Raw genomic sequence first — 23,521 nt, 5'->3', positions numbered from 1 at the left:
GAACCGCTCATAGGCAGAAGTATCCAGTTCTGGACCCCACTTCCCTCAGTTTCTGGATCCCTAGCCCCTGAACCCTAAGTCCCTGACACAGAGGAGGTGTAGCTTGGTGAGCACTGAAAAAAGCCAACTCCAAACCTGGAAGACATGAGTTTCTTGATGGGGAAGTTCAATATACACACAAGAAACTGAGTCACTCATTCATTCATTCAACAAATGCTTTTAGGGCATCTACCAGGTATTCGTCCCCATGCTAGACCCTGAAAATACCACATAATAGTACCTACTACTTAGCACCTTCTCTGTGTCATGCATTATTTCAATCATTTGCCTGTATTAACTCATTCAACTCCCGTACATCCTATGAGACAGACCAATTTTATCCCCATTTCACAGGTTAATAAACTGAGGTACAGAGAAATTTTAAAACTTGCCCACAGTTACACAGCTAGTAAGTGGATGAGGCAGAATTTGAACCCAACACCTACTATTTATTGCACACCTATTATGGGCCAGATACACTTTTCTGGCACTTTCCCTGTGTGGTCTTTGACCCTGACCCTTTTAAGTTTAAGGAAACTGAGGTCAGGTAACCCAAAGTCACACAGCCACTTCAGGGACCATCCTGGGGGTTGAAGCATCATGCATCAGAGTCTGGGCATTTTCTGCTGTTCCAAATACAGGACAGGGCACAGGAAATGGAACGGGGGTCCCTAGGGGCCAAGACTCCTGCTGGATTAGGGAAGGAATTGGGAGACAAGGCAGCTTGGAGAGACCAGCAGAGACCAGTCAAGGGAAGGAGTGAGGCCTCCTTCCCAGGCCAGAGAAGCAGCCTTACCACCTAAGGTCTAAGGTGACAAGAAGGAAACTGGGGCATGAAGTGGCTTCGGGGATGGAAGGATCTGCTTCCCATGAATCAGCGTAGATCCATCCCATCACCGCTGCCACACCTGGTCTGAGAACCATCACTTTAGGCCCAGATCCTCCCCTCCCATCTCCCTGCTTCTGCCCACGCCCCTGCCGTTCTCACAGGGCAGCCGGAGGGGTCTTCTTTTTTCCCTTATAAATTTTAAAAATTTTGGTAAAACATACATAAAATTTACCATTGAGACCATTTTAAAGTGTCCAGTTCGGCAGCATGAAGCATGTTCACATTGTTGTGCAAGCATCACCACCATCCATCTTTTTCATTTTCCCAAACAAACTCCATATCCATTAAATAATAACTCCTCAGTCCCTCCTTCCTCCAGCCCCGGGCAGCCACCATTCTACTTTCTGTCTTTACGATTTTTGACTACTATAAGTGTCTCATGTAAGTGGAATCGCACAGAATTTGTCTTTCTGTGTTTGGCTTATTTCATTTAGCATAGTTTCCTCAAGGTTCATCCATGTTGCAGCATATGTCAAAATGTCCATTGTATGGATATACCCCATTTTGTTTATCTATTCATCTGTTGATGGACACCTGGGTTGCTTCCATCTCTCGGCTACTGTGAATAGTGTTGCTATGACCATGGGTGTACAAATATCTGTTGGTGTCCCTGCCTTCAAGTCTTTGGGGTATATGCTCAGAAGCAGAATTGCTGGATTATGTGCCAATTCTGTTGAACTTTTCAAGGAGTCACCATACTGTTTTCCATAGTGATTGCACCAGTTTCCTTTCCCACCAGCAATGTACCAACATTCCAGTTTCTCCACATCCACATCAACACTTAACTACTTTCTGATTTTTGATAACAGCCATCCTGACAGGTGTGAGGTGCTATTGCATTATAGTAGAAAAATCTTAAAAGAGTCAGATCAGGGGCTTCCCTGGTGGCGCAGTAGTTGAGAGTCCACCTGCCGATGCAGGGGACATGGGTTAGTGCCCTGGTCTGGGAAGATCCCACATGCCGCAGAGCGGCTTGGCCCGTGAGCCATGGCCACTGAGCCTGCGCGTCCGGAGCCTGTGCTCCGCGACAGGAGAGGCCACAACAGTGAGAGGCCCGTGTACTGCAAAAAAAAAAAAAAAAAAAAAAAAAAAAAAGAGTCAGATCAGCCACGGCCTGGTCAAAACGAGCTGGCTAGTCCCAGTGGTCCCCAGTCTCCCCACCATGGCCTACGAAGTCTGGCCTGATGTGTCCCCACCCAGCTGCCTCACTGGCACCTTTCTCTCCTTACCCCTACTCAGCTCCTAAACAGCCACCTGCTCCTCACAGAGAACACACTCTTCCCTTCCAGGGCCTTTGCCTGGAACACTCTCTCCCCAATTTTTGCCATGGGTGATGCCTTCCCATCATCTTGAGGGCTTCCACTCTCCGAGAGGCCTTTTCTAAGTCTCTGTCCACAGGGATGCAGGCAGTTGCCTCAGGGCACTCAGGCAATTAACCTGTTTATTTCCTTCACATCACTTAGAGCCATCTGCGATGACCTCTTGTGTTTGTCTATCTCCCTGTGCTGGAAAGCAAGCTTTATTGGGGGAAGAGGGAGGCTTGTCTGTTTTGTTTAACACTGTATCTCAAGTACCTGGCATATAGCAGGTGCTCAATTATATTTGTCAGATGGATGGATGGGAGGATGGGAGGATGGATGGATGGATGGGAGGATGGATGGAAGGAAGGATGTGAGGATGGATGGGACAGGAATAGCCCATGCCTATGCATCACTGGGGACCAGAGAGGATAGTCATGACCATATCTGGGAAAGGGAGGCAGATTTACATCACATAAAGAAGATCTGGTCCACTCCAGGGTCAGATGAATGAGATGACTGTGCAAGCTCCATTGACCCTATGCCTATCTCCAAACAAACTTCTCTCTATCCTCTCAGATAACAGATGGACATTCTGGTGGCCTGGCTGAGCCAAATCCCCAGGACAAAAGGCAGAAGAGCCAAAAGGCTATTTCATTCCTCTTTCTCACTCTCATTTTTTCCACCTTGAGCTGGTAGCATGGGCCACAGCTGCCTGCAAGGGCCACGTTCAGGGGGTCTGGGGAGGCTCCCCTCAGGCAAGTTTGACCTCTGAGCCGAGGGCAAGGGGCAGCCCTTCGCAGGGAGAAAGAGGCAGCCCCTCCTTTGGCATCAGGACTCTCCATCACCACGAAGTCCCGTCTTCCGGTCCAGCTGTGCTGATTCTGATCAGGCCTACATCCCTGCCTCCTCCTATGACTCGTGGGCTGCTCCACAAACCTCAAGAAATAGCCACATCGGAAACTCCCACACGTGTGCCCAAGGACAGACGTTTAAGTTGGTCACTGCAAGAATATCAGCAAAAGCAAAAGACCGGAAAGAAACCATTCAACGAGTCTATCAACTGCAGACTAGCGAAATACATTTTGGTATTTAAAATCTGGTAGGGCATGGGTGGGGGGGATAAATTGGGTGACTGGGATTAACATATACACACTACTATATATAAAATAGATAATCCACAAGGACCTACTGTACAGCACAGGGACCTCTATTCAATACTCTGTAATAACCTAAATGGGAAAAGAATCTGAAAACGAATGGATATATGCATATGTAAAATTGAATCACTTTGCTGTACACCTGAAACTAACACAACTTTGTAAATCAACTACATTCCAATATAAACTAAAAATTAACTTAGAGAAAAATCTGGGGACTTCCCTGGTGGCACAGTGGTTAAGAATCTGCCTGCCAACTCAGGGGGACACGGTTGGAGCCCTGGTCCAGGAAGATCCCACATGCCGCGGAGCAACTAAGCCCATGTGCCACAGCTACTGAGCCCGCGTTCTACAGCCCGCGAGTCACAACTACTGAGCCTGTGTGCCACAACTAGTGAAGCCCGCATGCCTAGAGCCCGTGCTCCGCAACAAGAGAAGCCACCACAATGAAAAGCCTGCACACTGCAACGAAGAGTAGCCCCCGCTCGCCGCAACTAGAGAAAGCCCGTGCGCAGCAACGAAGACCCAACGCAGCCAAAAATAAAGAAAGAAAGAAATAGAAGACATTAAAAAAAAAAAAATCTGGTAAGGCCACACAGCGGCACATTGGGCAGCCACTGAAAGGAACCAGGCAGATCATCATGCACTGACGCAGAACAATCTCCAAGACATAGTAAGCTAAAAAATAAAAGGCTAGGTGACATAGCATTACACCTTTTATGTTTTAAAAAGAGGGATATATTTTCACACACACACATATACATACCTAAGGTGTACACACACACACACACACACACACACACACACACATCTTCAAAGACTTGTGTATGTTGGATATATCGTGAAGCTACTCGACACCCCAACGATGGTTGTCCCTGAGAAGAGGGTCTGAGGGACTGAGAACCAGCAGAGGAGGGAGACTCCACCTCCTTCTGTCCCGCTGGTGTTTATGCTATGAGCATGTATGACCATTCCCGCATCTCACCAAAAATGGGTAATGTAAAAATAGTCTTTATTGCTCTCAGGGAGCCCATTATGACCATGAAACTTAGGAAAGAGAGGAAAGAAACAGCTGCCTGCCTGCAGCGTCCCCAGCAGCACCCACCTCCAGAGTATGCACTGTGCTGCGGGCCCCCCCGAGCTCCTTCTGTGCAAGGTGACCCGTTCCACCCTCACAGCAGCCCCTGAGCTGGGCACTGGCACCACGGCCACTTTACAGATGAGGGTAGTACAGTGGAGTGAGGCGACTTGCCCGAGGTCACTGCAGTGGGCTGACCTGTGGCCCCCAAAGAAGTGTCCACTCGGAAAGTCAGAAGGTGACCTTATTTAGAACAGGGGTCTTACAGATGTAATTAATTAAGGATCTCCAGATGAGATCATCTTGGATTTAGGATGGGACCTAAATCAATGACCAGTGTCCTTATTTATAAGAGAAAGGAGAGGGGAATTAGAGGCAGAGGGAGAAGCCACGTGAAGGAGGAGGCAGGTTGGAGGGATGCAGTTACAAGATGAGGATGCCGAGGACCTGGCAGCCGCCTGAAGCCAGAAGAGAAGCGTCTGGACTGGATTCTCCCTCGGAGCCTCTGGAAGGAACCAACCCTGATGACACCTTGATTTCAGACCTCTGGCATCCAGAACTATGAGAAAACAAACTCCTGTTGTTTTAAGCCACCAAGTTTGCAGCCATTTGTACAGCAGCCCTAGATAATGAACACAGTCACACAGCTAGGAAGCGGCAGGCGGGGACTGAAACTGAGGTGCATGATCCCAGAGGCCTTGCTTCCAGGCCATGGCTTTGTTTTGTGTTCCTCAGATAACCCACAACCATGCGCTGGTGGCATTTCCTTCCAAGATAAAAACAGTAAAACTTTCATCTCCCCAGTACACTCTGGAGAGAGACAGAGGTCAGCATCACAAGAAATTTGTGGAGGGAGGTACCCTGTGCTGGTACAACCGCCAGCTCCTTGGACTGGAATCGAGGGAATATGGATGCCTGTGCCTCCAACTTCCACCTGGAGGGAGAAGTCTGCTGAGGACCAGAGCAAACTAGGAAACCAGTTCAAAACGGATTCAGGAAGGGGCAGAAAGGCAAGACATGGAGGAACCAGCACCCTGTGATCAGCACCCAAGCAGAGAGAGAACCCGCTAGGCCTGGCCCAGAGCCTGCACTATTTTAAGGAGTGATTTTGAGATGGACAGACGGACGGGCTATCTCCATCCATCTGCCACAGGGAGACGGGCAGTCTTTCCCAGCAGCCTTGGGAAACCTACACCCAGAGGATGAGAGATTTATAGGGTCAGATGCCTGTCCTGAGGCCTCTCCTCCCAGGTCCCCAGGAGAGGGAGCGGGCTCCAGGGAAAGGCTGGGCAGCTGCCGGGGCGGATCCATGCTGGGCGCTGCCAGGGGACCTCCGGCCTGGGACATTCCCATCGGAAACACACCGGCTCCAAGCGTGGGAAGCTAACTGTGCCCTGGTTGGTTATGGGCAGGAGGGCTCAGCGTGGGTGCTTCTTGCCGACCCATGCACAGCCCGGGAGACTAACTTCCCCGGGCTTCCTAGCTGATTCCTTCCCTGAGCTTGAGATCGTGTCTGACACGAGAGAGCAGAGTTCTCTGAATGTGCAAAGCAGTTTCCCCCTCAAGCTTTGCACACACTGTTTCTTCTGCCCAGAGCACCATCTTCATCACTTTTCTACCCGCCTAATCCATTCTCTTTTTCTCTTTTTTTTTCCCTTTTAAGTGAAATTCACACCACATAAATTTAACCATGGAAAAGTGAACAATTCAGTGGCATGTAGTACGTTCACAATGTCGTGCAACTCACACTTCTGTCTAGTTCCAAAACATTTTTATCAGTCCCAAATAAAACCTCATATCCCTTAAACAGTCACTCTCCATCCCCCACTCCCCATAACCCCTGGCAACCACGAATCCACTGTCTGCCTCTATGGATTTGCCTATTGTGGACATTTCACACAAATACAATTGTACAATATGTGGCCTTTTGTGTCTGGCTTCTTTCACTTAGCATGATGTTTTTGAGGTTCACCCCTGTTGTAACATGTATCAGAACTTCATTCTTTTTTACGGCTGAATAGTACCCCAATGTATAGATAGACCACATTCATGGTTCCACTCATCCGTTGATGGGTGTTTGGGTTGTTCCTAGCTTTTGGCTATTGTGAACAATGCTGCTATGAACATTCAAGTACAATTTTTGAGCACCTGTTTTCAATTCTTTGGGGTATATACCCTAATCCATTCTTGAAATGTCACCCTGAGAATCACCTCCTCTATGATACTTTCTCTGACTCCATACCTCCCTAGAGCTAAGTTGGGGGCCTTTCTACTCTACATCTCCCCCCAGGGCTGCCATGGACAGTGGTATGAGTTGTACACTGCATAACTCTAAGGGAGAACCATTCACACTGGTCACTGTAGATTTGTATATTTATTACAACCATCTTTCAGCAGATGGAAGAAAGATGCCTTGAGAAAAGGGTACCTTTTTCTAATTCTATAAAGGTACCACCTGTTCTGGTGGTGACCCTGGCTCCCATAGTCCAAAGATTCCCTCCATTGTAGCACTTAATCTCACCATGATCATTGTTTCACCTCAATACTTTTTAGGAGAAAAGGATTATTTGGAACGGTAATGGACTATTTTCCCTTAATATGACAGGCAGAATATTTCTTTTTCATCTTAGTAAAAATTATGCTACTTTACCAAAGAGTAGAAACAATACAAATGTCCAACTGGTAAATGGATAAACAAAATGTAGTCTATCTATACAATAGAGTATTACTCAGCCATAAAAAGGAATGAAGCACTGATATAGGCTACAACATGGATAAACCTTGAAGACATTATGCAAGGTAAAAGAAGTCAGTCACAAAATACCACATGTTGTATCATTCACTCCATTTATACTAAATATCCAGAAGAGGTAAATCTATGGAGACAGAAAGTAGGTAGTGATGGGATGGAACTGGGAGTAGGAATGGGGGAGTCACTATAAGAGGCCACAAGTGGGCACAAGATTTCTTTCTGGGATGACAGAAAGATAAACTTGTGGTGATGGCTGCATAACCTTGTAAATTCACCAATAACTGGTGAATTGCATACTCAAAATGGATTGATTTATGGTATATAAATTACACCACAATAAAAGTTTATTAAAAAACAATGTTACTTTTACATCACCTCTAAACCAAGAGATCTGATTCCTTAAACATCATACAGATCTATTCATTTTTCAACAGTTACAAAACTACTTTTTTTTTCTTAAATAAGTTATTAATTTTTTATTTGGATTACAAAATTAGTACACAACAACTGCAGAAAGTTTGGCAAAGACAAAATCCCCCTACCCTGTGATGGTTAATATTTGGATATATCTCCTTTTCATTATTTTTTATAGCGGTTTAGAGTGATTTACACAATTGATGCCATTCGATGGCGTGATTTTCTAGTCCTTTTCATTTAACATTTGACTATAAGCGTTGACCATGTCATACAGTCTTTGTTGCTGATATTAAATGGGCTTGTAATGGTCTATGGGGAGGCTCCTGCTGCTTCTCAACCTCATCTGGTTACTTCCCTCCCCCACTTACATCCCAGCCACACGGGCCTTCTTGGCACTCCCTCAGTTTCTCTATTTTTTTTTTTTTTTTTGCGGTACGCGGGCCTCTCACTGCTGTGGCCTCTCCTGCTGCGGAGCACAGGCTCCGGACGCGCAGGCTCAGCGGCCATGGCTCATGGGCCCAGCCGCTCCGCGGCATGTGGGATCCTCCCGGACCAGGGCACGAACCCATGTCCCCTGCATCGGCAGGCAGACTCCCAACCATTGCGCCACCAGGGAAGCCTCCTCAGTTTCTCTTGGTCCCATCATCCTGTTTTATCTTCTCCTTAGGGGGGAAAAATAACTGTATAATTTCATCACCTGAATTTTTTTATTTATTTATTTGCTTACTTGACAAAACTGCTTTAATGCTTCTCCTACTGGCCCATGATTTCCCAAGGGCCAAGGGCTGTGCCTGATCCAGGGGGGCAGGGACCATGTTTGACACATAGTAGGTACTCAGGAAATGCTTGTTGATTTGAATCAGTCTCAACCAATCATTTTTTCTCTCGCTCAATCTCTCTCTCTCTCTCTCAGAAAGGAATTCAGATTGAAGCCACAGTCCGTGCTTCTTCCTTTATTCACATATTCACTCAGCAAACAAGTCCAGGGCCCCTACTATGTGTCAGGCACTGGAAACACAAAGTTTACTAAGACCTGCTTAGTCTTTGCTTTTGAGAAGCTTATGATCCAGTGTGGGGGTCAGATGGGCAAAGACCGGACTGCAAGATGTGGGCTAATGCCACAGTGGGTAAATGCCAGAAGTGCTACAGAAAGGCTGTTTTCACGCTCCCCGAGAGACAGACAGGACCTGTTAGCAGCTGAGGGGACAACTGAGCCACACAGAAAAGGATGTGTAGGAATCCGCAAGGGAAAAGTCACCAAGGAAGCAGAGCATCCCAAGCAGAGGGCCTGGGCCACAGGAAGTCAGAGATGGGAAAGAGCACAGCACAAGAGCAGAGATGGCAGGGCTGGAGCCCGCACCCCAGCACCGCCTGCGCCTGGCTGAGCTGCCCGGCCCGGAGCCCTGGGGTCTGCCTCACCTCACACCCCAGCCCCAAATGCGCCTGTCTTCCCTCCTTCTCCTGGGCCTGGGGGTCTGGCCTTGGATGAGCAGGTGTTCGGGGGAGCTTTCCAAGGACAGAAAGGGCTCTCTGCTGTCTCCCCTGCACCAGGCCTGAGTCTCCCAGGAGACGTCCAGCTCCCCACAGACCAGCTATTTCGGCCTGATTCCGACACCAGCTCGTGGTTTCTGGCTGGGGAGCCAGAGGCCTGCAGGCTGACCATAAAAGGAGAAAACCGAGCTGGGCCTGAGAGCAGCCCGGGCTGGCAGCTTCCCTTCCTCCCTCCCACACCAGGCTGCTGTGGGACTCATGGAGAGGGAGGTGGCCAAGCCCATGTCCCCGCAGGGTCACCGCTCCCCACGACCAGGGAAGGACCTGGCCTCCACCAAGTGCAGAAAGGTGGCTCCCTCCCTAATGCCACCCACAAAGGTGGATGCGGAGGGTTCCAGACCCAAGGTCAGTGCTGGGCCTCCACCCTGGGCCCAGCCAGGTGACAGCTCAGGCCCTGCACTTGCCTGCCTAGTGCTGTACTCCCCAGGCACTGTCCAAATCAACCCTCACAACCACCGGGATAGGTGTCTTCTCATGGGACAAATGAGGAAACTGAGGCACAGAGAAGTGGGCGCCTTGGCAGAGCTGGGATTTGAACCCGCTCCAAAGTGACTCCCTAAACCTCTGCTCTGTAAGTCCAGGCTTTCCTCTCTCCATCCTCCTCCCCCCAGCAGCGTGGGGAGGAAGAGATACTGGGTGGGCAGAGGTACTCTGAGAGCTTGTGCTGGACCCCAGCAGGATTCTTCCAGACCCGCATGAAGCTCTGGCATCTTTAATAGTGGAACTGGCCAGCTAAGGGGGCGTGGGTACCCGAAGATTGATATCCTCCCGGTGGCCTCCCGGGCCACAACTCCCACCTCCACTTTCTGTGTCCTCCTCTCTGCTCCAGCCCCACAGCCTCGTGTATCCCATCAGCTCCCTTAGGCCCACATGTCACCTGGTAAGGAGGCCTCCTCTGCCCTCCCAGCCTGGGACAGGTCCCAGGGTCCACCTCACAACTCCCTTGATCTCCCCGACAACACATGTACTTGTGGTTGGATTTGATTAACATCTGCACCCCTCAGTAGACTGTGTCCCCCACCACAAGCCTCCCCACAGTGAGGCCTCAATCAATACTTTTGGACAAAAAAGGGAACAGGGAGCTAGATTCTCTCTGAGGCTGGGAGGACACAGAGCCGGGAGGCTGGAGCATGCATATAGGCCAAGAGGAACACACCATCAGCAAGTGGCAGCCAGAGCTTCCCAAATCCACTCCCTTAAGCATATCTGCTTCTCCAACTCAATATTTACTGCTTATTTTTTTTATTTTTTAATTTTTTTTTTGCGGTACGCAGGCCTCTCACTGCTGTGGCCTCTCCCGTTGCGGGGCACAGGCTCCGGACGCGCAGGCTCAGCGGCCATGGCTCACGGGCCCAGCCGTTCCGTGGCATGTGGGATCTTCCCGGACCAGGGCACGAACCCGTGTCCCCTGCATCGGCAGGCGGACTCTCAACCACTGCGCCACCAGGGAAGCCCTTTACTGCTTATTTAAAAAAAATTAATTCTCCTTAGCTCTTTCCCACCTGTGTGAGACACCATGGGCAGTCTGTAAAATGCTCATCAGAATCAGATGATCCTCCTTCCTCATTTCCTGCCAAAGAACGTGATCTTCTCATGATAACTCAGAGGGCCAACCAGAGGGGGCCAGACAGATGGAGCTGCCAGCATCCCTCACACCGCCAGTCCAGATGCTGAGCAGAGAGCTGCAGCAAAGTCTCCAAAAGGCAGAGAAGCATGCAACTGGTCCCCTCCCTGGGGATGTGTCACAGGAACACAGTCTCAAGAGCAAAATGACTTGGAATTACTTCCCGGCTCCACCTCTTAGGCAACTCAGAGCATCAGTTTCCTCACCAGGAAGGGATAAAAACCCACACATTCCAAGGATGTGAAAATGAAATGAGACTGGACACACAAAGAGCTTAAAAATACCCAAGGCCCACTCAAAAGCATAATAAGTGCTATTACTATGAGCTTTTTTATCATTACCACTCCATCCTCTCTGTCCTCTACAACAGTGAGCCAGTGAAGTGGTTACAGACAGCAGTGATTCTGTCCCAGGAGGACAGGATATCAGGCCAAGTTCAACCCTTTCTAATTATAAGGCCTAAGCCAGTCCCTTAGCCTTTTGGGGCCTCAGTTTCCTCATCTGTTAAATGGGGGTAACAGCACTACACTATCTACCATACTGCCTCAGAGAATGTTTCCAGGGTGGCCAAAGGTGACGTTGCCAGGTTTGACACTCAGCTCGGGGGCCAAGCCACTCGGTGCTCTGAGCCTCAGTTTCTTCAGTCTGTCAAATGGGGAGGCTGTCCTGCAGGGGACCGGCAAGGGCCAAGGGAGGCAGGATCTACTGGGCGGTGAGCCCAATGCGCGTCACTGCCCTTCCTGTCTCTGCTGAGCTTACAGGGGAGCCCCTTGGGAGTTGGGGGAGCACGAGCCAGCCCCCCAGTGCCTGCCGGCCATGGACAGAGGGTTCAGACTGAGTGTGGGAACTTGCAAAGCAGAGATCGGAGTTTGGCTCACTCCACTCCCACAGACCTCTCTGCAGCCTGAAGAGGGTTCAGCCAAGAGCCTGGGCTGATAAAGGTCTGTAGCTGTTGCTTTTTTCTTTAATCCCCTGAGAGTGGCCATTTGGTGTTAATTAGGTGAGGACACAACACTTCCAGTGACAGATCCTGATGGTTCCGCTCATCCTCAGAATGAAATCTCATCTGCCTTTCACACCATCCCTCACTCCAGGGACCCACAGAGGGGCGGTGGGAGATCCAAAGTAGATTTTGTCGGGAAAGCTTTGGTGATGCTTTCCCCACACTCATCATGCTAATTTGCTGAAGTCACTAATGTCAGCTTCCCAAGTGCTGAGCCCTCAACACTAACCCCCTGAGATGTGAGGAGACAGCCCTGCAGGAGCAAACAGCCTTCCATGGGGCAGGAGGGGCCTGTGCAGCAGCTCAGCATCACCCACTTGTCCAGCAAGCCCTGGGCTTTGCAGTCTGATAAACCAAGTTCAAATCCACTCTGATACTCATGTGTCAAGTTCTTCAACTCCCTGAGCCTCAGTTTCCCCAGCAATAAAATGGGGCTAAAAATAGCACCTGCCTCCAGGGTTGGATTATCTGACCAGTCATGTAAACATAGGTACACAAGCAAAGGAAGGGAGGGAGGTAAAAATAAAGAACAATTCAAAGGAGTCAATATTTGCTACATCTTAAAAACTATCATAGTAAATGTCATGGGAAAACTTAAAACTTTGTTGGCTTTCATTACTTTATAGTTTAGTGTTCTTTTTATTCTGGATTACATGTGTGCGCACCATAATAGTTTCAGGGCTTAATTTAAAGGTTCTAATCTGATCCTGTCTCCCTTGTGGGTTTGTGGGAAGGATGAATGGAGATTATTCCTGGAAAGCCTTGTGCATATAGGAAGCACACAATAAAAATCCACTATGACCATTATTGCTTTTTTGGAAAAGAAGGTGTGAGAGAATTTCCATCAAAAGATAGTGGGTTGAATTGTGAAAATGACTATACTACCCAAAGCAATCTACAGATTCAATGCAATCTCTATCAAAATACCACTGGTATTTTTCACAGAACTAGAACAAAAAATCACACAATTTGTATGGAAACACAAAAGACCCTGAATAGCCAAAGCAATCTTGAGAAAGAAAAATGGAGCTGGAGGAACCAGGCTCCTGGACTTCAGACTATACTACAAAGCTACAGTAATCAAGACAGTATGGTACTGGCACAGAAACAGAAATATAGATCAATGGAACAGGATAGAAAGCCCAGAGATAAACCCACACACATATGGTCACCTTATCTTTGATAAAGGAGGCAAGAAGATACAATGGAGAAAAGACAGCCTCTTCAATAAGTGGTGCTGGGAAAACTGGACAGGTACATGTAAAAGAATGAAATTAGAACACTCCCTAACACCATACACAAAAATAAACCAAAAATGGATTAAAGATCTAAATGTAAGGCCAGACACTATTAAACTCTTAGAGGAAAATATAGGCAGAACACTCTATGACATAAATCACAGCAAGATCCTTTTTGACTCACCTCCTAGAGAAAGGGAATAAAAACAGAAATAAACAAATGGGACCTAATGAAACTTAAAAGCTCTTGCACAGCAAAGGAAACCATAAACAAGATGAAAAGACAACCCTTAGAATGGGAGAAAATATTTGCAAATGAAGTAACTGACAAAGGATTAATCTCCAAAATTTACAAGCAGCTCATGCAGCTCAGTATCAAAAAAACAAACAATCCAATCCAAAAATGGGCAGAAGACCTAAATAGACATTTCTCCAAAGAAGATATACAGATTGCCAACAAACACATGAAAGGATGCTCAACATCACTAATCATTAGAGAAATGCAAATCAAAACTACAATGAGGTATCATCTCACACCGGCCAGAATGGCCATCATCACAAAATCTACAAACAATAAATGCTGGAGAGGGTGTGGAGAAAAGGGAACCCTCTTGCACTGTTGATGGGAATGTAAATTGATACAGCCACTATGGAGAACGGTATGGAGCTTCCTTAAAAAACTAAAAATAGAACTACCCTATGACCCAGCAATCCCAGTACTGAGCATATACCCTGAGAAAACCATCATTCAAAAAGAGTCGTGTATCACAATATTCATTGCAGCACTATTTACAATAGCCAGGACATGGAAGCAACCTAAGTGTCCACTGATAGATGAATGGATAAAGAAGATGTGGCACATATATACAATGGACTGCTACTCAGCCATAAAAGAAACAAAATTGAGGGTTTTTTCCCATTTACCCCCAACTTTTATTTATTTATTTATTTATGCGGTACGCGGGCCTCTCACTGTTGTGGCCTCTCCCTTTGCGGAGCACAGGCTCCGGATGCGCAGGCTCAGTGGCCATGGCTCACAGGCCCAGCTGCTCCATGGCATGTGGGATCCTCCCGCACCGGGGCACGAACCCATGTCCCCTGCATCGGCAGGTGGACTTTCAACCACTGCGCCACCAGGGAAGCCCCAAAACTGAGTTATTTGTAGTGAAGTGAATGGACCTAGAGTCTGTCATACAGAGTGAAATAAGTCAGAAAGAGAAAAACAAATACCGTATGCTAACACATATATATGGAATCTAAAAAAAATAGTTCTGATGAACCTAGGGGCAGGACCGGAATTAAGACGCAGACGTAGAGAATGGACTTGAGGACACAGGGAGGGGGAAGGGTAAGCTCAGACGAAGTGAGAGAGTGGCATGGACATATATACACGACCAAATGTAAAATAGATAGCTAGTGGGGAGCAGCCGCATAGCACAGGGAGATCAGCTCGTGACCACCTGGAGGGGTGGGATAAGGAGGGTGGGAGGGAGATGCAAGAGGGAGGAGATATGGGGATATATGTATATGTATAGCTGATTCACTCTGTGATATAGCAGAAATTAACACACCATCGTTAAGTAATTATACTCCAATAAAGATGCTAAAAAAAAAAAAAAAAAGAAAAGATAGTGGGTTGAACACAGGTATTTAGCGCTTCTTCCTCCCCAAACCTTTACTAAAGTGACAGTAAAGGGGTTTTTCAAAAACACATGAAGCCGTTCAAATGAACAGGAGAGGAGAGAACAGCAGCACAACCTGGGAAGCCAGCAAACAGGATGAGTGATGACAGTCCCAGGAGAGAAGTCTAAGCTGGCGGTGGGGAAAGTGGAGAAGCAGAGACCCCTGCCTCCAGCCCCAAACCTCAGTAATTGGCAGCCCCCGGGGCTTTGGGAAGGGGTTAGAGGGAAAAAAATCCCAGAAGGACGGATTGAATGTCTGTTTGAGAAGCTGCTAGATACTCCAGATACCTTCTACACCCCTGCAGCCAAGTGACTGCCCTTCCCACAACCCACAGAAGGGGGGCAGATTTATTCTCTGGAGAGGAAGAAATAGAGGGTCTCTGTCTTGGGGGACACCAGGGACCATACTGACAGCAGGAGAATAACATGCAAGTTTGATCCCACAGTTTGAAACCCTCAGCCTCTTCTCAACTAGACCCTCAAAATGATGGTAGACAGATATTTCCCCTCCAGGCAGAAGACTGCACAAGTCTTCTCTGAAGAACCTCATCAGCCCAAGAAAAAAGACTGAAAGATATAGCAGAAGTGCCCCGATGGAGCAGCCCAGCTTCACGTGCCCATAGCCAAGCTCATCATCAGCAAGCTCCTCCTGCAAGCACGGAGCTGCCATCAACTTTTTGGTGCCCATGCATTAAAGCATCCCAGATGAATGGACAGCCAATAATTCACCGAGCATCTGAAGAAAGCCACTAATATGACAAACATAAATTAAAACAAATAAAAAAGAAAATATGCCTCTTGGAGGAAACAGAGACCTACCTGTGTAAAAGTACCCTCCAAGAAAAGGGACATACATGGAAAAAGAATGTCATAAGAAAGAAACATTCAGGAAACAAAACAGAGCTCTTGGAATTTTTTTTTTTTTAATGAAAGCAGTAATTGAAAACTCAATGGAAGGTTCATAAGATAAAGTTGAGGTAACTGCCCAGAAAATAAATGAGACGAGAAAGATAAAAATCATAAAAACAATCTAGGAATTCCATTATGGAAATAAGAAAACATCTAGAAAAAAACAGGAGAGAGAATACAAAGAGAAAGAAATCATTAAGGACATAATTCACAAAAATTTCCCAGAATTTAAGGACCTGAGTTTATAGATTATGAGGGTCCACTCAGTCTCCAGCGCAATGGGTGAAAACAGACACATGCCAGATTCCACCATCATAAACAGGGGGATAAAGCAGGGTCAGAAAAAGAAAAAAAAAAAAAAAAAAGCTTCCAGGGAAGGAGAAAAAACTGGTCATACACAAAGGATCAAGAATCAGATTGGCCTTTTTTTTTTTTTTTTTTTTTGCGGTACGCGGGCCTCTCACTGTTGTGGCCTCTCCCGTTGCTGGAGCACAGGCTCCGGACGCGCAGGCTCAGTGGCCATGGCTCACGGGCCCAGTCGCTCCGCGGCATGTGGGATCTTCCCGGACTGGGGCACGAACCCACGTCCTCCGCATTGGCAGGCGGACTCTCAACCACTGCGCCACCAGGAAAGCCCCAGATTGGCTTTTATCTCCTCAAAAATGAAACTGAGTCTCAAAGCTAATGAAGCAGTGCCTTAAAAATTCTGAAAGAAAACTATTTCTTGCTTAAAAATTTAAACCCAGCTAAACTGCCCTTAAATATTAGAGAAGCATCAAGACTTTCAGATATGCAAGATCTCAGTTTGCCTCACATACATCCTTTCTTGAGAAGCTACTAGAGAAAGTGTTGCATTTAAACAGGGAGTAAATCAAGGAAGAAGACCTGGAAACTAGGAAACAAGGAATCCACCATGAGAGCATTGAAGGGTGTTCCAAGAATGATAAAGAAGATCCCAAATGTCAGCTACCAGTCATGGAGGGTAGCCAGGGCAGGTCAGAAGACTCCAGTAGCAATCACCTTCATGGAGAAGCTATCAATAGGATCTTGAACACATAGCTAGACATGTTAGAAGGAGATTAACATATTTTGAAGGAAAATTTGGGGTAGAATTAGTGATTAAGTACATAGATAATCAACTTGGGGAAAAAAAGGCAATTACTAACTCCAGGGAAAAGAATAATTGTACCGGAAAAGCAATCATAAGACAGTGCGGAGCTCAGCTGTGAAGAGCATCTACACAGTCATAATAATGTAAACTCTGAATATAGTTTTCATCAAAGTTAATACAAAACTATGTTGGGATTCTATGAGATAGGGCGCAAATGCATGTGTGCTGGGAGGAGACAGGAGGCGCAAAGCAAAGGGGTGACTGAGCTAAATCCTCATGTTCCATGATGAAAAGTCAATAGGCTAGGGCTTCCCTGGTGGTGCAGTGATTGAGAGTCCGCCTGCCGATGCAGGGAACACGGGTTCGTGCCCCGGTCCAGGAAGATCCCACATGCCGTGGAGCGGCTGGGCCCATGAGCCATGGCCGCTGAGCCTGCGCGTCCGGAGCCTGTGCTCCGCAATGGGAGAGGCCACAACAGTGAGAGGCCCGCGTACCGCAAAAAAAAAAAAAAAAAAAGAAAAGAAAAGTCAATAGGCTATTGACTAAAACAGGGAAAAAATTAAGATATGAGCAATATACTCAAGTTTTTTAGTGATTACAGAGGTAACTATCCAAAAATTAGTTAAAGGGTTGATAATGGATACCCCTGGAGAAGGGGAAATTAGAGAAGCAAAAGAGGAGGGCTATTTTCCTTAATAAGCCTTGGGGAATTGACTCTGAATCATCTTCACATATATCTTCACTAAAAATAAAAACTAAAAATGGAAAAAAGGAACAAAGAATCCCTTTAGGCATGTAATACTCTAGCAGCCTATAGAACGGTGCATATGGAATATTACTATTTGTGGGGAAATCTTGGGGAGAGGGAAATAGATATGTATCTAAACACATGTGCAGAAAATATCTCTAGGAGAATATCTAATAAACTAGAAATGACGGTTATCTCTGGGGAGGCAAATTAGGCATCTAGTGCACAAGGGTTGAAAGGTGAGAATTTTCAGCTTTTGAATTTGAATCTATCATCTCTCCAAAAAAATGAAAAAAATTGGGAAATGTAAAAAGTAAACACGACATCATGTACACATACACATATATAAGCTGCATCTTTAAATGCCTACTTTTCCCATCCTCTTCTAACCCAGGGGCTTGGCTTCCTTTGAGGAGGGGGTAGTCAGTAAATTATGTCTTAGAAATCCCCTACCATATTCCCAACTCCCCTGTTACTATTCTCAGCCAGAACGCCACCCCAGATCCCCTTTCCCCTCTTAGTAAGCCATCAAGGCTTGTAACTCCCCACCCCTCTAAGACAAACCGCGCCCCCATCCTGACCCTGGTTGGTTCTTTTCTTTAAACAACTCTGAGAGTTCTTCCTTCATTCATCACAAATATTAACGGAGCAGCTACTCCACGCCAGGCACCAGCAAACATGCCAGAGATTCAGTGATGAGCAGGCAGACAAGGATGGAGTTTGTGGGTTTTATGGAGCTTAGGGGTCCTCGGGAACTTAAGCATCTACGTCACATATTTTAAACATTTCATTCTGTATTCAGTGAACGTGTTCTCCAACCCTTCCCAACCCCACCTCTTCACACTCCAGCCTGTTCCACAGAGGACTTGAGGAGGAAGCCACAGCTGCTAGCTTGACACCTCCAAGACAGAAAGTTCAGCATGATTCAAGCCAAATGACTGTACAGCCTGGGATAGCAACATTCACCAAAAGAGTCACAAACCGGGCCCACATGTTCCTTCACAAAAACCAAATTCCCACTTTCTAGAGAAAAAAAATTATTTTCCCCAAGCCTATATTTTTCTCCTTGATTTTTTCTTGTGGGGGAGGGATTTTTTTCCATTGGAGTCTATCATCACTAATTTGCCAGGAAGCACCAGGTAAGGCCAAAAGGAATACATACGTAGCAGCTGTTGATTAACATTTAATCTAAAAAGAGCTTATCTTTTATGGTTCTGTGCGCTCATGGCTGTCATTTTCTCTTGAGGTTTGAAATTTCAAAGTAATTTTATTTTTTTAATTAATTAATTTATTTATTTATTTTTGGCTGTGTTGGGTCTTCGTTGCTGTGCGTGGGCTTTCTCTAGTTGCGGCGAGTGGGGGCTGCTCTTCGTTGTGGTGCGCAGGCTCCTCATTGCAGTGGCTTCTCCTTGTTGCGGAGCAGGGGCCCTAGGCATGCAGGCTTCAGTAGCTGTGGCACGAGGGCTTAGTAGTGGCTCGCAGGCTCTAGAGCGCAGGCTCAGTAGTTGTGGTGCACGGGCTTAGTTGCTCCGTGGCATTTGGGAACTTCCCGGACCAGGGAATGAACCCGTGTCCCCTGCATTGGCAGGCGGATTCTTAACCACTTTGCCACCAGGGAAGACCCTGAAATTTCTAAGTAATTTTATATTTCACTATATAATTCTGTGTTAAAACATAGAGCCTAAAAGGAATTAAATGTAATCAGCCCCAGGGATCCCGGTATAGAGTATAACATTGCCCCATGGACGGGAAGTTGTCTAGGGAGATGAAAGTTATCACAACACAAAAATATTCTTCAATGAGACGACTATTTAGGAAATCAGACCCCACTGAAACATCTTTCTCTGGTCTGCATCACTGTTGCCCTCCGACTCAAAGGCTTCACCTTGCCAACTACTGGGTGTCAACATCCATTGTCTTGATACAAACACAACGAAGTGGCAGCTCTGCAAAACTGTTGATTTCCCTGAAGGTGCAATGTCACATGTCCATGCCCTTTGAAAGGCCACAGAAAGTCAGATCAATTCACAACCAAATATCAGAGAGTCATCGGGAAAGGTAACATAACAGGGGCTTTGAGGCACTGTGTTAAACGCCAAATAAGTAAAAGCCCGTGGCAAAAGTGGTGATCTCTCCAGTAAGTCTGCAAAAATTATCCTCTTACCCTACACTGCAGAAATCAAGCATGACATGAAGAATGGTGTCTTATGCTCTCACATGGTTCTGTCCAAAAAAATGTTAAGGCAAAAAAATGAATTAATTTTATACTCAATCTAAGAATTAGCATCTAGTTGAAATTACCACCAAATTCCTATTACACGTAAAATAAATAAGCCTGTGTTCATAATTTGCAGTGTCATTTTTCAAGCCCGTCAAGCCCCCTTCCCCCTTAATCTACAGTGCCTGTTTTAAGTGATTTTTTTCTGGAACCAATTATTTTCAGATAGTCAAAACGTCCTTCATTTCATGCCATCCAGCTCAGTTAGTGTATGAAGGTTTCATAGCAAAAGGTTAATGGTGGTGATCTCTGGGTGATAGAATTATGGGTGCTGGTATACTCTCTTTTGCTTAAATATATGTTTTACTTCTTCTAGAATCAATATATAAGATTCAAGTTTTTTTTTTTAAGTTACACATATATATTTTAAGAGCACTATGGCAGTGCTTCACTGTCACTCCCCCCTTCCTCTTTGCTGACGAAATTTTCTTTCATTCTGGTATTCAGATAAAATTTGCTTAGTGGGAGCTCCCTCAGCTCCAGGAAAGAACCAGGAATAGTCCAAACCAATCATAAATGTTCCAGTCCTCTTTGCCAATGATTGGTTTAGAGGTCGGCATGTGACAAAGTTTTAGCCAATCAGGCATAAGGGATGCCTGCTGAGAAGGTTCTGGAAAAGGTTTTCCTCTCTGATAAAAAAGAGGCATAGGAAAAAAACCTAACCCTCCACGTCCTTCATGCTTTTGGATATTATCACATGAGGATGTGATGTCTGGAGCTATGGCTGCCATCTTGTGACCATGAGGAAGTAGCCAAGAAAATCCCAAAAAAGTCTGGTTTTGAGCTGCTGAATTAGCTAAGCCTGAAATCATCAACCTTCAGACTATTTGCTATGTGAGGTAATAAATTCCTGTTGTTTAAGCCACTTTAATTGGTTGCTATGTTTCTCGCAAGCAAAAGCACCCCAAATGATACAAGCACTGTAACTTTGTGATGTTCAGCTTCCCAAAGAGGTGTGTGAACCACCATTTTATACTTTTCCACCATATATACTTTTTTATACTTTTTTATACTTTTAAGGGAGACCACAAATGATTTTTTTTCACAAAAACACCTAACTCGATATACCTAACTCGAAGAGTCATCACTTTACAACCTGAGATTTTATCTCCACAGCCCTCTTTGCAAGGCTCCATATTCTGGCCTTTGGAGGTAATGGTAGTCTCTCGTCTAGAGTGGTCCAGCTTGAGTCACACCTGTGGGGTTTGGCTAACCCTGTCAGTAACCCTTGGGGAACTTACACCTGAGCCCCTCTACCTTGGGGGATTATATCTCCTAGGCACACCTGGGTCTCTGCCCTCAGGAGCTTCCAGAACTGGGCTCCTTTCAATTCCCAACTCAGAACAGTCCTGGAGGAAGATATTCCAGGGGTTGCAAAGTCAAACACAGGGGCCAGGCAGTTAACACAAACAAGTGCATCAGGCCAGGTGAGAACTGGGGAACTGGAGAACTCATACCCCCTCTAAAGGGGCAGCTGACAGGTGGGATCACATGTTGCCAGACGTTCCAATACTTTCAAAACAACCTAGAAATCTGGATTTTTATGTACAATCTCCAAATTTTTAAAAATTGGCAACTAATTTAGGTATTCTTAAAACTCCATGTGATAGAGAACAGTATGGAAGTTCCTTAGAAAACTAAAAATAGAACTACCATACGACCCAGCAATCCCACTACTGGGCATATACCCTGAAAAAACCATAATTCAATAAGAGTCATGTACCAAAATGTTCATTGCAGCTCTATTTACAATAGCCAGGACATGGAAGCAACCTAAGTGTCCATCATCGGATGAATGGATAAAGAAGATGTGCCACATATATACAATGGAATATTACTCAGCCATAAAAAGAAACGAAATTGAGATATTTGTAGTGAGGTGGATGGACCTAGAGTCTGTCATACAGAATGAAGTAAGTCAGAAAGAGAAAAACAAATACCGTATGCTAACACATATATATGGAATCTAAGAAAAAAAAGAAGGTCATGAAGAACCTAGGGGTAAGAGGGGAATAAAGATACAGACCTACTAGAGAATGGACTTGAGGATATGGGGAGGGGGAAGGGTAAGCTGTGACAAAGTGAGAGAGTGGCATGAACATATATACACTACCCAACGTAATATAGATAGCTAGTGGGAAGCAGCCGCATAGCACAGGGAAATCAGCTCAGTGCTTTGTGACCACCTAGAGGGGTGGGATAGGGAGGGTGGGAGGGAGGGAGACGCAAGAGGGAAGAGATATGGGAACATATGTATATGGATAACTGACTCATGTTGTTATAAAGCAGAAACTAACACACCATTGTAAAGCAATTATACTCCAGTAAAGATGTTAAAAAAACCCCAAAAAACTCCACGTGGACCAAACCAAACTTATCTGAGGGCTGGATCCAGTCTACCAGTTGCCGGCTTACAACCTCTAGACTATTCGCACCTAAAAATCACATAACAATTGTGCACAGCTTTAAAACTGCCAAAGCTCTTTTCTGTTGCCCTTTCCCAAGTGTAAGGAGAGCAGAACTCCTGTATCTCAAGACCAGATCCATTTACACGAGGAGGTATTCCATTTATGGGAAGAGGCATGAGGGAACTTTCTGGAACTATTTCCCATCTTGGTCTGGGTGGTGATTATACAACTGTAGACATGTAAAAATTAATTTTAGGCTGGACACTGAATTTGTGCACTTTTTGCATTCTACTGTATGTATGTTCTACCTCAGTAAAAGTTATTAATGATAGTAATAATACATAAACACGGAGGTAATATGCAAAGGTCTTCAGTGTGGAAAAGCCTGTTTTACAATCTTCACCACAAGCTGAGAGATGGATCCTATCACTCTCTTTTCACAGATGAGGAAACTGAGGCTGGAGATGAAAAGACATTTGCACAGGATCCCACAGCGTGTGAGTGACAGCTGGTTGCAGATCCACATCTGGTTGGCTCAGCCCCAGGGCTGTTCCCCACCCACTTCCCTCCCCAGGTGACAGCATCCTACCATTTTCCAGACAGCTGGCCTGCCCAGGGCCTCGGGCAGCCTGGAGGGACAGCGAGCTCTGGAGCGGAAGCCAGAGCGGGCCCATGCCCATATTTGCCCAAGCTATCTGCCCTCCTTTGCCCTCCTGGGCCGCAAACACAGATGTTCAGTTTGCTTTTTCCCTTTTTCAGTCACAACCCTCCTGAGGCCCAGTGCTGCCTGCCAAACTCTGCATTCTTGGCGAGAACTGCAGTCAGGCAGGACAGGAGGGGCCCGGGGAGTGATGGTAAGCAGCCCTGGTGGGCTCCCTGGAGGAGGAGGAGGAGCTCCATGCACCCACGGGCGGCTCACCTTGCAGCATGCTCCGGTAGGCCGTGTCGGCGATTGCGTAGATGTGGGGGGGCATCTCGTGCCGCTTCTTGCCCTTGTACATGTCGATGATCTTTTCCGAGTAGATGGGCAGCTGCTTGTAGGGGTTCACCACCACGCAGAAGAGGCCCGAGTACGTCTGCCAAACAGAGAACCCATCTTATTTCCAGAACCCAGCAGGGACGAGAGCTTGGACAAACGGCCCGTGGGGTCCAGCCATGAGAACACCCACCATGGCCTGCATTGTCTGAGCACCACCGTGTGCATTTTCTCACTTCATCCTCACAGTGACAGCCTTAGACAGATGCACTCAGAGTCTCATTTTAGAGATGGGGAAACTGAGGCTCAGAGTCCTAGTGGGAACCTCTTGGCATCACTGACTCTGGATATAGGGAAAGA

General features: G+C 46.4%; 1 protein-coding gene across 5 annotated transcripts in view; it reads right to left on the bottom strand.

The window, feature by feature from the left end:
- Positions 1-23,521, bottom strand: part of MYH11 (myosin heavy chain 11) — a 125,137-nt gene that overhangs the window by 76,229 nt on the left and 25,387 nt on the right. For all 5 annotated transcript variants that reach the window (XM_007466941.1, XM_007466942.1, XM_007466944.1 and 2 more), the window contains one exon: positions 23,105-23,261. In XM_007466941.1, coding sequence (XP_007467003.1) covers positions 23,105-23,261 — 157 coding nt within the window. The remainder of the gene's footprint in view (positions 1-23,104; positions 23,262-23,521) is intronic.

This window comes from Lipotes vexillifer, unplaced genomic scaffold, assembly GCF_000442215.2.
Source record: "Lipotes vexillifer unplaced genomic scaffold, Lipotes_vexillifer_v1.1 scaffold232, whole genome shotgun sequence".
NCBI classification, from domain to species: Eukaryota; Metazoa; Chordata; class Mammalia; order Artiodactyla; family Lipotidae; genus Lipotes; species Lipotes vexillifer.
The sequence above is the reverse complement of the archived record's forward strand: the minus strand, read 5'-3'. Positions and strand labels throughout refer to the sequence as shown.